Genomic DNA, 17,352 nt, shown 5'->3' with positions numbered 1-17,352 from the left:
TGAGCTGCCAGCACAAGTGGTGCATGGAAGTTCGATTTCAAGTTTGGATGGATACATGGATGGTATGGGTATAGAGGGCTATGGTCTGGATACAGGTTGATAGGAATAGGCATTTTAAATGGTTTGGTACAGGCTGGATGGACCTAGGGGCCTGTTTCTGTGCTGTACTCTTCAATGATTCTCTAACTCTAAGTACTCTGTTACAACTTCCTTGATAGTAGAATTCAGTATTTTCCCAGCTAGAGATGTCAGACTAACTGGCCTATAACAACAAAACCAAAATGCTGGAGAAGTTCAGCAAGTCAGGCTGTATCAATGGAGGGTTTCAGGTCAAGACCCTCCATCAGGTCTGGAAGGGAATGGGGCAGAAGGCTGAATAATAAGGTAGGGGAAGGGAGAAAGACTGCAAACTGGCAGGTGTTGGGTGAGGCGTATCACCTGTCAGCTTGCCCTCCTTCCCCTCCTCTCCAAACCTTCTCATTCTGGCTACTTTTTCAGTCTTGATGAATGACCTTTGTCCGAAACATTGAATGTTTATTTTCCTCCATAGGTACTGCCGTTCTTGTTAAGTTCCTCCAGCATTTTGTTTGTGTTGCTCAACATTTCCAGCATCTGCAGAATCTCATAGTCATAGTCATAATCATACTTTATTGACCCGGGGGAAATTGGTTTTTGTTAGAGTTGCACCATTAATAATTAAATAGTAATAAAACCATAAATAATTAAATAGTAATATGTAAATTATGCCAGGAAATAAGTCCAGGACCAGCCTATTGGCTCAGGGTGTCTGACCCTCCAAGGAAGGAGTTGTAAAGTTTGATGGCCACAGGCAGGAATAACTTCCTATGACGCTCTGTGTTGCATCTCAGTGGAATGAGTCTCTGGCTGAATGTACTCCTGTGCCCAACCAGTACATTATGTAGTGGATGGGAGACACTGTCCAAGATGGCATGCAACTTGGACAGCATTCTCTTTTCAGACACCACCATCAGAGAGTCCAGTTCCATCTCCACAACATCACTGGCCTTACGAATGAGTTTGTTGATTCTGTTGGTGTCTGCTACCCTCAGCCTGCTGCCCCAGCACACAACAGCAAACATGATCGCACTGGCCACCACAGACTCGTAGAACATCCTCGGCATCGTCCGACAGATGTTAAAGGACCTCAGTCTCCTCAGGAAATAGAGACGGCTCTGACCCTTCTTGTAGACAGCTTCAGCGTTCTTTGACCAGTCCAGTTTATTGTCAATTCGTATCCCCAGGTATTTGTAATCCTCCACCATGTCCACACTGACCCCCTGGATGGAAACAGGGGTCACCGTTGCCTTAGCTCTCCTCAGGTCTACCACCAGCTCCTTAGTCTTTTTCACATTAACTCTGCTCACACCATGTGACAAAGTTTCCTACCGTAGCCCTGTACTCAGCCTCATCTCCCTTGCTGATGCATCCAACTATGGGAGAGTCATCAGAAAACTTCTGAAGATGACAAGACTCTGTGCAGTAGTTGAAGTCCGAGGTGAAGAGAAAGGGAAACAAGACAGTCCCCTGTGGAGCCCCAGTGCTGCTGATCACTCTGTCGGACACACAGTGTTGCAAGCACACGTACTATGGTCTGCCAGTCAGGTAATCAAGAATCCATGACACCAGAAAAGCATCCACCTGCATCGCTGTCAGCTTCTCCCCCAGCAGAGCAGGGCGGATGGTGTTGAACACACTGGAGACGTCAAAAAACATGACCCTGTGCTATCTCTTATGTTTATGAATAAATGTTCCATAATTCTCAGTCTTTTGCCTTCTTCTCTCCTGCCATAATGAATGGTGTTGCCTTTAGTTGCCTTCCATTCTGTGGGAACCACTATAGGTTCTATGGAATTTTGGAAGAAAATGACTTAAGTATCTGAGTGTTGCTTGGATTACCAGCATCTGCAGACTTTCTCATGTGTGTGATCCATCACCTCCCTCTGGTGCTCCTCCTCTTTCTTTTCTTCCATGGTGTTCTACCCTGGTAACCAGTTGTCTTGGTACATGTTGGTACCAATGACATAGATAGGACAAAGGAGGAGGTCCTGAAGAGAGATTTCTGGGAGTTAGGAAGGAAGCTGAGAAGCAGGACCTCCTGTGTAGTAATCTCGGGATTGCTACCTGTGCCATGTGCTAGCGAGGACAAGAATAGTAGGATCAGGCAGATGAATGCGTGGCTGAGAGACTGGTGCAGAGGACAGGGCTTCAGATTCATGGATAATTGGGATCTCTTCTGGGGGAAGTATGACCTGTTCTAAAAGGACAGGTTACACCTGAACCCAAAGGGGACCAATATCCTGGCGGGGAAGTTTAATAGAGCTGTTAGGGAGGGTTTAAACTAACTTGGCAGGGGGATGGGAACCGGAATGATAGAGCAGAGGAAGGGGAAAACAGAAATAAATCTAAGATAGTGAGCAGTAAAGATGTCAGGAAAGACAGGCAGGTGATGGGGCAAATTTGTAGCCATTGGGATGAGTTGCAGTGCAATAAAGTTGCAGTGAAATCAAAGCGAAAAGTACCAAATACTGGTCTTAAGGTGTTATACTTAAATGCACGCAGCATAAGGAATAAGGTGGATGATCTTGTCGTACAGCTACAGATTGGCAGGTATGATATTGTGGCCATCACTGAGACGTGGCTAAAGAATGCATGTCTCTGGGAGCTGAACATCCAAGGATACACAGTGTATCGGAAGGATAGGAAGGTAGGCAGAGGGGGAGGCATGGCTTTATTGGTAAGAAATGATATTAAATCATTAGAAATAGGTGATATAGGAAGGTGCAGAAACTTTACGGGTTGAGCTAAGAAATCGCAGAGGTAAAAGGACCCTGATGGCAGTTATTTATAGGCCTCCAAACAGCTGCAGTGATGTGGACCACAAATTACAACAGGAAATAGAAAAGGCTTGTCAGAAGTGCAGTGTTATGATAATTGTGGGGGATTTTAACATGCGAGTGGATTGGGAAAATCAGGTCCGCACTGGATCTCAAGAGAGAGAATTTGTAGAATGTCTGCCAGATGGCTTTTTAGAACAGCTTGTTGTTGAGCCCACTAGGGGATCGGCTGTACTGGATTGGGTATTGTGTAATGAACCGGAGGTGATTAGAGAGACTGAGGTGAAGGAACCCTTAGGAGGCAGTGATCATAATATGATTGAATTCACTGTGAAATTTGAAAAAGAGAAGCCGAAATCTGATGTGTCGGTATTTCAGTGGAGTAAAGGAAATTACAGTGGCATGAGAGAGGAACTGGCCAAAGTTGACTGGAAAGGGACATTGGCGGGAAAGACGGCAGAGCAGCAGTGGCTGGAGTTTATGCGAGAAGGGAGGAAGCTGCAAGACAGGTATATTCCAAAAATGAAGACATTTTTGAACAGAGAAAGGATGCAACCGTGGTTGACAAGAGAAGTCAAAGCCAAAGTTAAAGCAAAGGAGAGGGCATACAAGGAAGCAAAAATTAATGGGAAGACAGAGGATTGGGAAGTTTTTAAAACCTTACACAAGGAAACTAAGAAGGTCATTAAGAGGGAAAAGATTAACTATGAAAGGAAGCTAGCAAATAATATCAAGGGGGATACTAAAAGCTTTTTCAAGTATATAAAGAGTAAAAGACAGGTGAGAGTAGATATAGGACCGATAGAAAATGATGCTGGAGAAATTGTAATGGGAGATAAGGAGATGGCGGAGGAACTGAACGAGTATTTTGCATCAGTCTTCACTGAGGAAGACATCAGCAGTATACCGGATACTCAAAAGTGGCAGGGAAGAGAAGTGTGCGCAGTCACAATTATGACAGAGAAAGTACTCAGGAAGCTGAATAGTCTAAAGGTAGATAAATCTCCCAGACCAGATGGAATGCACCCTCATGTTCTGAAGGAAGTAGCTGTGGAGATTGCGGAGGCATTAGCGATCATCTTTCAAAAGTCGATAGATTCTGGCATGGTTCCGGAGGACTGGAAGATTGCAAATGTCACTCCGCTATTTAAGAAGGGGGCAAGGAAGCAAAAAGGAAATTATAGACCTGTTAGCTTGACATCGGTGGTTGGGAAGTTGTTGGAGTCGATTGTCAAGGATGAGGTTACAGAGTACCTGGAGGCATATGACAAGATAGGCAGAACTCAGCATGGATTCCTTAAAGGAAAGTCCTGCCTGACAGACCTATTACAATTTTTTGAGGAAATTACCAGTAGCCCAGTCTGACTCCCTTCTCCATTCATCACTCCCCACTGATCTCCCTCCTTGTACTTCTCCTTGCAAGTAGAAGTGCCACACCTGCCCCCTACACTCCTCCCTCACAACCATTCAGAGCCCCAAACAGTCCCTCCAGGTGAGGCAACATTGTGAATCTGTTGGGGTCATCTACTGTATTCAGTTCTCCCATGGTGACCTCCTGTATATTGGTAGATTGGGAGACCACTTCACCAAACACCTGACAGAAAAAGTGAAGTCTCCCAGTAGTCGCCCATTTCAATTTTACTTCCTATTCCCATTCAGACATGTCAGTCCACAGCCTCCTCTACTGCTGCGATGAGGCCACACTCAGGTTAGAGAAGCAGCACCTTATATTCCATCTGGGAAGCCTCCAACCTGATGGCATGAACATCGATGGCAATTGACCACTTCCCACCTTCACCATTTTCCTCTCTCACCTTATCTCCTTAACTGCCCATCACCTCCCTCTAGTGCTTCTCCCCCTTCCCTTTTTTCATGGTCTTCTACCTCTCCGATCAGATTCCCCTTCCTCCAGCCCTTTATCTCTTTCACTGATCAACTTCCCAGCCTCCCCCTCCCAGTTTCACCTATTACTTACCACCTTGCACTTCCTCCTTCCCTTCCCCCACCTTCTTACTTTGACTTCCCATCTTCTTTTCCAGTCCCAATGAAAGGTCTCAGCCTGAAATGTTGACTGTTTACTCCTTTCCATAGATGCTACCTGGCCTGCTGAATTCCTCTAGCATTTTGTGTATGTTGCATGCATTTCCAGCATCTGCAATTTTTTTTTTGTGTGTTTGTAGTGCATCTGGTATCTGTGTAGGCATCTCTTCCAGAATTCCAGGCTGCAGATCATGAACTCCTGGAAATATATTGCCCTTCAGTCCAAGTAACTTTTCCAATAGTAATAGTTCTAATTACTTCGAGTTTGAAGTTCCCTCTAGACTTACATCATTTCCGGGATGTTTTCTATGTCTTTTACTTTGAGGGGACGTACAAAGCACTTGATTAATTCCTCTGCCATTTTCCTAATCACCAAAATAATTTCTCCTGTCTCAGTCTAGAAGGACCCACATTCACCTTTGATAATCTTTTCCTTGTTTTTAACTTATACCTAGAAGATTTAACAATTTGTTCTATGTTTCTTGCTGGATTCCTTTTACCTCTTGCCAGACTACTTCATCATCTATATCTTTATCCTCTTTTTCTAAATCATGATATGTTTCCAGTCCTCAAGCTCACTAATTTTTTTGCCAAATTTACAGGGCCTTTCCTATGATTTTGTACCATCATTAACTTCTTCTTGCAACACAGGAGGACTTCTATTGTTTGCTTTTAGCTTTGAGGGGATATTTATGATTTGTAAGTCCTATCTCAATTATTTCAATGTGAAATATTGTTTGCTTATTGTCCGACTTTTTAATATAGTTTCGCAATCTACCCCAGCCCATCTACATCTTTTAACTCACAGTTAAATCCAGGAAACAATCTTTTACTTGCTCCACAAGCTCATCTTCAATGTTAATACTGTTCAGGTAGAAATCATAAATTAAGTTCTCCCATGATCATTTATTATCCTTCTGACCTGCACCTCTATTTTACTTTTTTATACGTAGTCCTGGATCCATTATTGTTTGAGAACCTATATATCACCCTCACCAACTTCTTTCCGCCTCTTGTTTTTACTTAGTTCCACACAGTCTTCCATTAATTCACCTTTCTTACTACACTCAGTGGTCACTTTATTACGTAACCCTACACACCTGCTCATTAATATAAATATCTGATCAGCCAATCATATGGCTGCAATGTAATGCATAAAAATATGCAGACATGCTCAAGAGGTTCAGTTGTTTAGACCAAACATCAGAATGGGGAAGAAACATGATCTAAGTGACTTTGACCACGGAATGATTGTTGGTGCCAGATGGGGCAATTTGAATATCCTGGGATTTTCGCACACAACAGTCTATAGAATTTACAGAGAATGGTGCAAATACAAAAAAAAAATCCAATGAGTGGCAGTCCTGTGGGCAAAAATGTCTTGCTAATGAGAGAGGTCAGAGGAGAATGGTCAGACGGGATCAAGCTGACAGGCAGGCGACAGTAACTCAAATAGCCATGTGTTATGACAGTGTTGTGCAGAAGAGCATCTCTGAATGTACAGCTTGTCAGATGGGTTACAGCAGCAGAAGACCATGAACATACACTCATTGGCCACTTTATTAACAGAGAATCCAATTGCATGCACTGCTCTTTGCTGATCGGCTCTGATTATCACGATCCATTTTGCTACCCTGCACCATTCCTGTGTTCTTTTTCTTTAACTTTCTTACCTTCCCCTCACTAGAATCCTTTTCCATTTGCACAACACTGTTTTTTAAAAAACTTATCTACAGTCCTGGTTATTTGATTTGCTAATGCATTGTTCCTAGTCTGATGCAAATAAAGCCCATACCAGTAGAACAACTCCCTCTGTCCCAATGGTGGAGCCCATTCCCCATGACTTGAAACCCATTTCTCCTTGCTAATATTACTGCTCTGTCTGTGACATCCATATCTCAAAACATGCCTGGTGCCATATCTGGTCAATTCCAAATCTAAGAACTAGTACTGTGTAAGTGGTCAGCATTGTCTGTGTTAGCATTGCTATAGAATTATCGTATACATATGGGTACTCTCTATAGGGCATTATTGGTCATACATTGCACACTGTAAGTAATGTCAAGCATTATATGTCTGAATTTTAAATAGGGAGATCAGGAAAAACTTGCTACCCTCATCAAAGAGCCCAATAACTTGGGAGCATGTACTTATTGTAATTGTCAGAAGAATTAGAGAGAAGTTGAAGAAAATATTTTTCACCAAAAGAGCTTGGAACTTTCTGCCTAAAAAGGAAAATGTGGGAAAACCCTTCATCACTAAAGAGCACTGGCATGAACACTTACTATGCTAGTAACCAGAAAGGATATAGATCTTTCCATGAAAAGTGAGATTGGTCTCAATAGGCATTGACATAGTGAACTGACTCCCGCCCAGCATCACTTACATTACTGTGATGAAGTGCTTTCAGAGTTTGTCATGGCTGGAATTAACTTCTGCCTGAATAAGGAGCTGGAACCACTGCAATTTGCCTACCACCACAGCAAGTCTGCAATAAACACGACCTCACTAGCCCTCCACTTGGTCTCGAACCATCTGGACAACAGCAATGTCAGGCTGCTGTTTATTGATTACAGCTCAGCATTCAAGACCATCGTCCCCTCGGTATAATCAACAAGCTCCAAATCCTGGGCCTCTGTACCTCCCTCTGCAGCTGGATTCTTGATTTCCTCATTGGGAGACCACATTCAGAGCAAACCAGAAATAACACTGACAGTCAACACCAAAGCGCCTCAAAGATGTGTTTTGCCCACTCCTGTACTCTCTATACACTCATGACTGTGTGGGCAGGCACAGCTTAAATGCCATCTATTAATTCACTGATGACATAGCTGTTGTTGGCAAAATCTCAGATGGTGATGAGGATGCATAGAGGAATGACATAGATTGGCTGGATGAGCGATGTTGCAGCAAGAACTTTGCAAACAATGTCAGTAAGACCAAGGAATTGATTGTGGGCTTCAGGAAGTTGGCGGAACACACACTAGTCCTCATTGAGGGGTCAGCAGAGGAAAGGATGAGCAGCTTTAAGTTCCTGGCTGTCAACATGTCAGAGGATCTGTCCTGGGCTTAACATATTGATGCAATCACGAAGCAGGCAAGCCTGCACCTATACTTTATTAGGAGCTGAAGGAGATTTAATACTTCTCCAAAGACTTTAGCAAATTTCTACAGAAGTGCTGTGAAGAACATTCTGTCTAGTTGTATCACTCTTAGGTCTTGAGACTCCAACGCAGAGGATCAGTCCATTACGGGCATGATCCTCCCACCATCTGGACATCTTCAAGAGATGGTGCAACAGGAAGGCAGCACCCATCACTAAGGATGCACACCATCTGGAAAATGCCCCCTTCTCACTACTACTATCAGGGAGGAGATACAGAAGCCTGAAGAAGCACTCAACATGTTCAGAACAGCTTCTTCCCCTCCACCATCAGATTTCTGACGGTCCATGAATCCATGAGTTTTACCTCACTATTGACCATTTTGTGGCAACCCACTTTCTGGCACCCACGAACTGGCTCACAACAGCGCGCACAGGCAGATGGCCGGCCCCAAAAAGGGCGCCAGGCCATCTTCACCAGCAGGGGGAAAATCCCGCATGCGGAAAGGGTCTGGGAATATGCATTCCCCACAGCAGTCCCGCCCCAGGGAGGGCGGGAACGGGAAGGTTTTAAAGCAGGCTGCGAAGTCTGAATAAATCTCTTTCATCGCAACTCTAACTCACCGACTCCGTGTGGTTATTCTAGCACCGTGTGTAGCACACCGCTACAATTGGTGACCCCGACGGCCCAAACGATATTTGGACCAGAGATGACCGACGCTGCATCTGTTCACGCAGTTTCATTAAAAATGCCAAGCTTCTGGATGCTGAGACCCCAATTATGGTTCGAACAAGCAGAAGCACAATTCCACATTCGGCAGATAACCTCGGAGTCCACTCGCTACTACTACGTGCTGAACTCACTCGACCAAGAGACTGCTGCACAAGTTGAGGAGTTTATACAGTCGCCCCCGGAGAACGGCAAATACACAGCATTCAAAGCCCTGCTCATAAGGACTTTCGGACTCTCACGGCGCGAACGAGCACGCCGCTTAATGCACCTGGATGGTTTGGGAGACAGGCCGCCGTCAGCATTAATGAACGAGATGCTGACCCTGGCTGAAAGACACAAACCCTGCCTCATGTTTGAGCAGGCGTTCCTAGAGCAACTGCCCGAGGGCATATGCCTGCTGCTGTCCGACGCAGATTTCAGCAACCCCCGGGAGGTGGCGGCCCGAGCAGATGTGCTGTGGAATGCCAGGAAAGAGAGCGGGGCATCCATCGCACAGATCACCAAGCCGCGTGCCCAACGACAGACCAGACCAGGCCCGGCAGCAGAGCCTACAAAACCCGGTGACGGGAGTGAGGAGCCCAATGAACAATGGTGTTTCTACCACCAGTGGTGGGGCACAGAGGCCCGCCGCTGCAGACCACCCTGCAAATTCCCAGGAAACGCCAGGGCCAGCCGCTGCCGATCGCTACGGCGGCTGGCCATCAGGACAGCCTCCTGTACGTCTGGGACAAGCAGTCGGGACGCCGCTTTTTGGTCGACACTGGAATGGAGATCAGTACCTTACCTCCAACGAGTTACGACACCCGCAACAGAAAACCGGGACCCACCCTGAGGGCCGCAAATGGCAGCACAATACGAACCTACGGCACCCGCACGGTGCGGCTACAGTTCAGCTCCAGCTGGTTCACGTGGGACTTCACACTGGCCGCCGTGGCCCAACCACTCCTGGGGGCGGATTTTCTGTGAGCCCACAGCCGGCTGGTCGACCTGCAAGGGAAGCGATTAGTCCACGCCAAGACTTTTCAAACGTTCTCCCTGGGTGAAGCACAGTTGCCAGCCCCACACCTGGACTCCATCACGCTGTCCGACGATGAATTCACCAGGGTCCTGGCGGATTTCCCATCAGTACTGACACCGCAGTTCACGGCAGCCATGCCCAGACACGGAGTACAGCACCACATCCCGACCCAGGGACCACCCCTCCATCTCCGAGTACACGACGGACATCCGGCATGTCTCGGGAAAGGACAACGTCGTGGTGGACGCACTTTCCAGACCGACCATACAGGCCCTGTCCCAGGGGGTGGACTATGCAGCACTGGCGGAGGCACAGCAGGCAGACGCTGAGATCCCCAGTTACAGGACTGCAGTCTCCGGTTTGCAGCTCCGACCTCCCCGTAGGCCCAGGTGAGAGGACCCTACTATGTGACGTACCAACCCCGCCCCGTCGTCCCAGCAGCCTGGCGCCGGCAGGTTTTCGAATCCATTCACAACTTAGCGCACCCTTCCATCAGGACAACCGTCCGGCTGGTCTCCAACAGATTCATGTGGCATGGGCTGCGTAAACAGGTCAGTGAATGGGCCAAAACGTGCATGCAGTGCCAAACGGCCAAGGTGCAGCGGCACACCAAGGCTCCGCCGCAGCGGTTCGAACCCACCCTCCAGAGGTTCGACCACATCCATGTGGATATCGTGGGGCCCCTGCCAGTGTCACGAGGAGCGCGGTACCTCCTAACTATGATAGACTGGTTCACCAGATGGCCAGAGGCAGTCCCGCTCACTGACACCACCTCCGAATCCTGCGCCCGAGCACTGATCGCAACCTGGGTAGCACGCTTCGGGGTACCGGCCCACATTACCTCCATCAGGGGCGCCCAGTTCACCTCTAGCCTGTGGTCGGCTATGGCTAACCTTTTAGGATCGCAGCTACACCACACAACTGCCTACCACCCACAGTCGAACGGACTAGTAGAGCGCTTCCACCGTCACCTGAAATCGGCTCTCATGGCCCGCCTGGAGGGGCCTAACTGGGTGGACGAGCTTCCCTGGGTCCTGCTCGGAATCCACACGGCGCCCAAAGAGGATCTGCACACCTCGTAAGCCGAGTTGGTGTACGGCGCACCCCTGGTAGTCCCAGGAGAGTTCATACCAGCCCCAAGGGGGCAAGAGGAAGAACCCACAGCAGTCCTGGACAGACTACGGGAGAGGCTCGGTAACTTGGCCCCCATACCCACTTCACAGCACGGACAGAGCCCGACCTGCGTACCCAAAGACCTGCAGAACTGTAAGTTTCTTTTTGTATGACAGGGCGGACACCGGGCACCGCTACAGCGGCCCTACAAGGGGCCGTTTAAGGTGATCAGGAACAACGGGTCCACGTTCGTGCTGGACATTGGGGGGAGAGAGGAGGTTTTCACGGTGGACCGACTCAAACCGGCCCATGTGGACTTGGCGCAGCTGGTCCAGGCTCAGGCACTGCGACGCAGGGGCAGACCTCCCAAACAGAGGCCGATCCAGACTGTGGACATTGGGGGAGGTATCGCCGGTTCTGGGGGGGCGTTATGTGGCGACCCACTTTCTGGCACCCACGAACCGGCTCACAACAGTGCGCGCAGGCAGAGGGCCGGCCCCAAAAAGGGCGCCAGGCCATCTTCACCAGCAGGGGGAAAATCCCGCGTGCGGAAAGGATCTGGGAATATGCATTCCCCACAGCAGTCCTGCCCCAAGGAGGGCGGGAACGGGAAGGCTTTAAAGCAGGCCGCTAAGTCTGAATAAATCTCTTTCATCGCAACTCTAACTCACCGACTCCGTGTGGTTATTCTAGCGCTGTGTGTAGCACACCGCTACAATTTGTTCTTTTTACTTACTTTACTTTTTATAGTAACTTACTTTTTTTTAATGTATTGACTATACTACTGCCAGAAAAGATCAAATTTCATTGTCCAGTTGGGTCGTTTTCGGATCTTGGCAATCCACTTGCAAACTTTTCGTCACCATACAAGGAGACATCATCAGTGCGCTGTTCATTTGGATTAGCAAGATCGGAGAACAACTCAACTCAACCACCGACCACCCAAGCTACATATTTTCTGTGTTATTTCAAACAAATTGCATGATACATGCCAGTATGAATAAACCTGACTCTGATTCCGAATGATTCCCTTTATAAGCAGTCAATGCAACTGCACAGTGTAATATGTAAAACCTGAAGCTGTGTATCGGACAATGTGGTATATGTTGTCACAATGAATGTCAGGCAAGATTTGGTTGGTGTTGTTTGTTTGGCACTGCTGAATATATATGAACATGGGAATAATATAATATAAAATACAGAAGCAGGAGTAGGACATCCAGCCCTTCACACTTACTTCATTACTCCAGGTACTCACCTCATACCTCATGCTCCCGTTAAGACAACAATCGTTCAGCCTCTCAAAATGAATGGGGAAAATTGATAAAATGCATAACTCATTATTAAAACCTGTGTCAAGATTTGCACACAATGTTGTTCTAATACTCAATAGTGGATTAAATTATTATTAGGTGATACAAATTAAAAAATTGCTCTTCTTCATTTCCTTCCGAAAACACTGATTTTTAGATGGCAGGAAAGCCTGACTTTTTCTCAACTGATATACCAGGACCATCTCACTCAAAACAGTTACTTTCCCCAAGCAAAAAAGCTGATCAACACCTCCACGCACTAACCCACCCCTCCACTTTTTATCATTTCCTGTCAGTCACCAATGTACTGAGGTACTCCTGTACTTAGTGTCATTTATTGTGTTTTATTATTGTTTTCTCTATCTTAATGTGTTTTTTATATGTTGTATTGGATCCAGAGTACCAATTATTTTGTTCTACTTTACACTGGTATACTGGTAGTTACATTAACCAATCCTGAACTCTCGATGTCAGGCAGCATCTATGGAGGGGGACCCTTCTCAGGACTGTATCCTGAATACACGGCTGGATTGGGTCCAGATCGTGTACAATGTGTGCATGACGTGGGTTGGGCCCAATTCATGTATATTGTATGCATAGCTGGGGCAGTATCCGGATGATGTCCACTGCAGCTGTATCCAGCTCGTGTACATCAGTCCTGACGAAGGGTCTCGGCCCGAAACGTCGACTGTACCCCTTCCTAGAGATGCTGCCTGGCCTGCTGCGTTCACCAGCAACTTTGATGTGTGTTGCTTGAATTTCCAGCATCTGCAGAATTCCTCGTGTTTACGTGTACATTACACGCGTGGCTCAGATAATGTACACCGTCCGGGACGAGCACACTGAGCGTACACGCCCGCAGGATGGCGCGGCGCCGTCAGCGGCTGCCTCATGGCGGCGCTGTCTGAGGGGGAACGATAAAAGCGGAGGGGCAGCGCACGAGCCGGGCAGAGCAGAGCGGAGCGAGCGAGCGCGAGCAGCTGCCAGAACATTCGGATCTACCAATGGAGGGGGGGAGGGTTCGTCGCTTACGCACCAACACTAGATACTAGACACCCCCACCCCATCACCATCACCACCACCCACCCACCCTAAACCCAACCCACCGCTGTGTCCGTCCCGCTCATCTTCACTGGCCCCGGCTGTAGCCGCCACTGCTGCTGCGCGCTGCGGCCCAGTGCGGTCATGGAGTGAAGGCCGGGAAAACCGGGGACTCGGATCAGCCGCCAACACCAACCGAAGAGCCGAGCGCCGGCCTCCCGGCAACCGCTCAGCCCCAGGCCGCGGGGAGACTGCGATGAACTGATTACCGCCCAGGAGTTAAATCTGTTTGGACGAACTGCCGCTCTGCCCCCCGCCGTGATTTATTTTTTAATTTTTTTTAAGAAGACCATCAACCGCTTTTAATCTTGTAACAGCGGCGGGATTCGTTTTTTCTTCCACCGAGATGTTGGCTGGGGCCAAGGACAATCCGTGCCGCAAGTTCCAAGCCAATATTTTCAATAAGAGCAAATGTCAGAATTGCTTCAAACCCCGGGAGGTGCACCTACTGACGGACGAGGACTTGAACCAGGTGAGAGAGCAGGCTACTTCTTGTCAAAAGGGGAGGGGGTGTTTTCTTTTATCCTTTCCGGCAAGGGTGATCATGGAGTCTTTGTTTTGTGATTTGGATTACGAATAATAGCACCGCAGTTTATGTTTTGGATCTCATCGACCCACCTCCCCCGAGTTCACTGCATATCTTTTTATTTGGTTCGCGTTGGTGGGGGTGGGGGAAAGTAAGTGGACGTGAAAGATTGTGTTTGAATACTAACGGGCTGAATTACCCGGATTTGCACAACATCATTACTGGCAATTTGTTACAGTATTTTTTTATATCAGAATGTAAACTGTGGAAGGGAAGTCCATTCCTTTTTCCAACCTATCTTGTATCTCTTCCCCCCACCCCCCCACGTTATGGATCACTCTCCTGCTGTGCTCTGATAACACTTCAGTAAAGGATTTTACTTAGCTAGCCTTTCACTGTATTCTCCTCTCCCTACGGCGTCAAACGCGGATTTATTTTTGAAAAGTTAGGAAATTATAATTAGATTATTAGGTTTCACAGTAGAATCCTAAGAGTCCTCAGGAAAGGGTTATCATTTATGTTGTATGTCTCAAATTGGTAAGAGAAAAAAAATCACGTTGACATCAGTGCAGATTAAATCTCCATAGGGAACTGTCGTGTGATCTTTCTTTTCGTTTCCCAACACTACTTCCACTCTGCCCCACGCCCGTGCACATACACCCCTCCATAAGAGAATATAATTAAGTTTTGTTTGAAGTGCCTTTAACATGTAGAAAACATGGTTTGTAATGATTTAAACTGATACAGTAATCAAATATGTTTTGAGATTTATTAGAATCTCTTTGCCATTAGAGAGAACTATTATTTACTAATGTAGGATCTTGAACGGAAACATCGACGATGCCTCCACAGACGCTGCTTGAACTGCTGAATTCTTCCCACTGTTCATCTTTTGCTTTATTAAGTTTTAACAATGGTCACTGCTAGAATTAAAATGATTTTGTCTTCAAATATAATCTTCAAAGTAACGTTAAATTCTTAAGCGAATACATATTTTATGGCGAAGCTCTTTACTGATTTTTTCCATAGGTAGCAAACCAAATAAAATAATTATTATTAAACTTGATCATTTTGTCATGTTTTTGAGTTGTGAATATTCTACAGAGGTCAGAATAAATTTGAAATTGACAAGGGAACTGGTTGAAATTGATGCTGCCTTTTCATCTTTTATCAAAATGAAATCTCTTGTGCTCTGTCAAGGGTGTAATTGGACAATACCATTCAAACTGAGTCCTAAATGGAAAACCAATATGCAATTTTTGAGCTGTTTTAACATAAACCTTGTTTACTAAATATTACTTTATCAATACCATTGTTTAAAGTGTATCTCATTATTAATTTTAAATATTATATTTTAAAAATCTTGAGTATTGAGTGCAGCAATGTGCTGGATAATTTTTTACAATGAACAGAAAATTTGATGTTAATAAAAAATGTCACTTTTTCCTTTTCCATTTGCCTAATATGTTTCTGTTAATGAGAAATAGAGCTTCTCATTGCTATTTGGTCTTTGTTTTTATTCTTCAGCAGATTAGTTGAGGATGTTTTGCAGAATGCTTTGAATAAAATGTACGTTTGTACATTTAAACATTATGTTCAGTATTTACTTGTGATTTCTGTGTAAGATTTTGATTCCTTTACTATTGTTTTTGCTCAGTACTATGGACAGTCCCCAGGTTAAGAAAGTTCCATTCTTGAGAACTGTTTGTAACCTGAATTTTCCGTAAGTTGGAAATGAACAAATACAGTGTGTGGGAGAGGATTGCAAAAGCAGCTGTAACGGGCGAGCAAGTGCGGGAAGAGCAGCTGCCAGCTGGACTCACTGACTCAGTGAGTGAACAAGTGATACTGCTCTGTGCTCCCAGTTCTGCTTTACAACGACACTTGTGGACAAGTGTGTTCCCACAAAATCAATGTTTTCTCCAACCAGAAGCTCAGGATGAACCAGGAGATCTGCAGCCTGCTGAGGGTGAGATCAGTGGCATTCAAGACTGATGACCAAGGAAAGTACAGGACGTCCAGGTATGACTTCCAGAAAGTCATCTCACATGTGGAATGGCAATTCTGGATTAAAAATGAATCGCGGAAGGATGCTGGACAACTGTGGCAGGGCTCGAATGCTATCACCTACAAAGCACAACTAAGCGACATGTGTGACAACAAGGGTTTGCTCCCAGATGAGCTCAATGCTTTTTATGCTCCTTTTGACCGATGGAGTCCTACAGTCTGACAACCTGTAATTTCAGTCTCTGAGGCCAATGTGAGAGCATCCTTCAGGAGTGTGAATCCATGGAAAGCTTCTACCCCAAACAGTGTAACTGTCGAGTTCTGAATACCTTTGCTAATCAACTGGTTTGAGTGTTTACTGACATCAGGTACTCAGAATGTTGAAGCAAGAGGTTAAAGATGCTTCAAGCAGGCTTCAATCATACTGGTGCTCAAGAAGAATGTGGTAACTTGAGTTAAAAACTATTGATCAGTAGCACTTGTGTCCACTGAGATGAAGTGCTTTGAAAAGTTGATCATAAGCATATCAACCCCTGTTTGAGGAGTTACTTGGATCCGCTCCAATTTGCCAACCGTCGCAACAGGTCAACAGCAGCTGTGATTTCATTGGCTCTTCACTCAACCCTGGAACATCTGGAGAGTGAAGATGCATGAATCAGCATGCTCTTCATTGATTACAGCCCATCTTTCAATACTATTATTCCCTTAAACTAATCAATAAGCTCTTATGATGTAGACCTTGACACCTCCTTGGTCAACTGGTTCCTCGATTTCCTCACATGCAGACTCCAGTCAGTTCGAATTGGCAACATCTCCTCCACAGTCATCATAAGCACAGGAGCACCACAAGGTTGTGTGCTTAGCCCCATGCTCTACTCACTTTATACTTAGAACTGTGAGGCTAGGTACAGCTCCAATGCCATATATAAGTTTGCTGATGACATCACGGTTGTGGCCAATCAAAAGTGGTGATGAATTGGCATACAGGATGGTGATTAAAAATCTGGTTGAATGGTGCAAGGACAAAGTGCTGATTGTTGACATTTGGAGGAGAAAACTGGAAGTCCATGAGCCAGTCCTCATTAGAGGGTTGGAGGTGGAGAGGGTTAGTAACTTTAAATTCCTTGGTGTTATCATTTCAGAGGATCAGTCCTGGGACCAGAGCATAAATGCCATTATAAAGAAGGCACGGCACCACCTCTATTTCTTAGAAGTTTGGGCAGATTTGACGTATCATCTAAAACTTTGAAAAGCCTCTATAGATGCACAGTGCACATCCTGACTGGTTGCACCGTGGTGGGGTATGGAAACACCAATACCAAAGAGCTGAAAAACCTATAAGAAGTAGTGAATAAAGTCTAGGTCATTACAAGAAAAGCCTTATCTGCTGTTGAGTAGATCTACATAAAGCGTTGCCACAAGAAAGCAGCATCCGTCATCAAGAACCTCCACTATCCAGGCCATGGTCTCTTCTTGCTGCCATTAGGAAGTGGGTATAGGAGCCTTGGGTCTCACACCACTGGGTTCAGGAACGGGTAATTTC

At 46.1% G+C, this 17,352-nt stretch overlaps 1 protein-coding gene across 3 annotated transcripts in view; it reads left to right on the top strand.

The window, feature by feature from the left end:
* Positions 1-13,121: 13,121 nt before the first annotated feature.
* LOC134360175 (protein outspread-like) overlaps positions 13,122-17,352 on the top strand; it is a 464,667-nt gene continuing 460,436 nt past the window's right edge. For all 3 annotated transcript variants that reach the window (XM_063074210.1, XM_063074212.1, XM_063074211.1), the window contains exon 1: positions 13,122-13,748. In XM_063074210.1, the coding sequence (XP_062930280.1) occupies positions 13,623-13,748 (126 nt within the window). In that variant the 5' untranslated portion in view covers positions 13,122-13,622. The remainder of the gene's footprint in view (positions 13,749-17,352) is intronic.

Source organism: Mobula hypostoma, chromosome 22 (genome assembly GCF_963921235.1).
Source record: "Mobula hypostoma chromosome 22, sMobHyp1.1, whole genome shotgun sequence".
Lineage (NCBI taxonomy): Eukaryota > Metazoa > Chordata > Chondrichthyes > Myliobatiformes > Myliobatidae > Mobula > Mobula hypostoma.
This window is presented reverse-complemented; position numbering and strand designations above follow the sequence as displayed.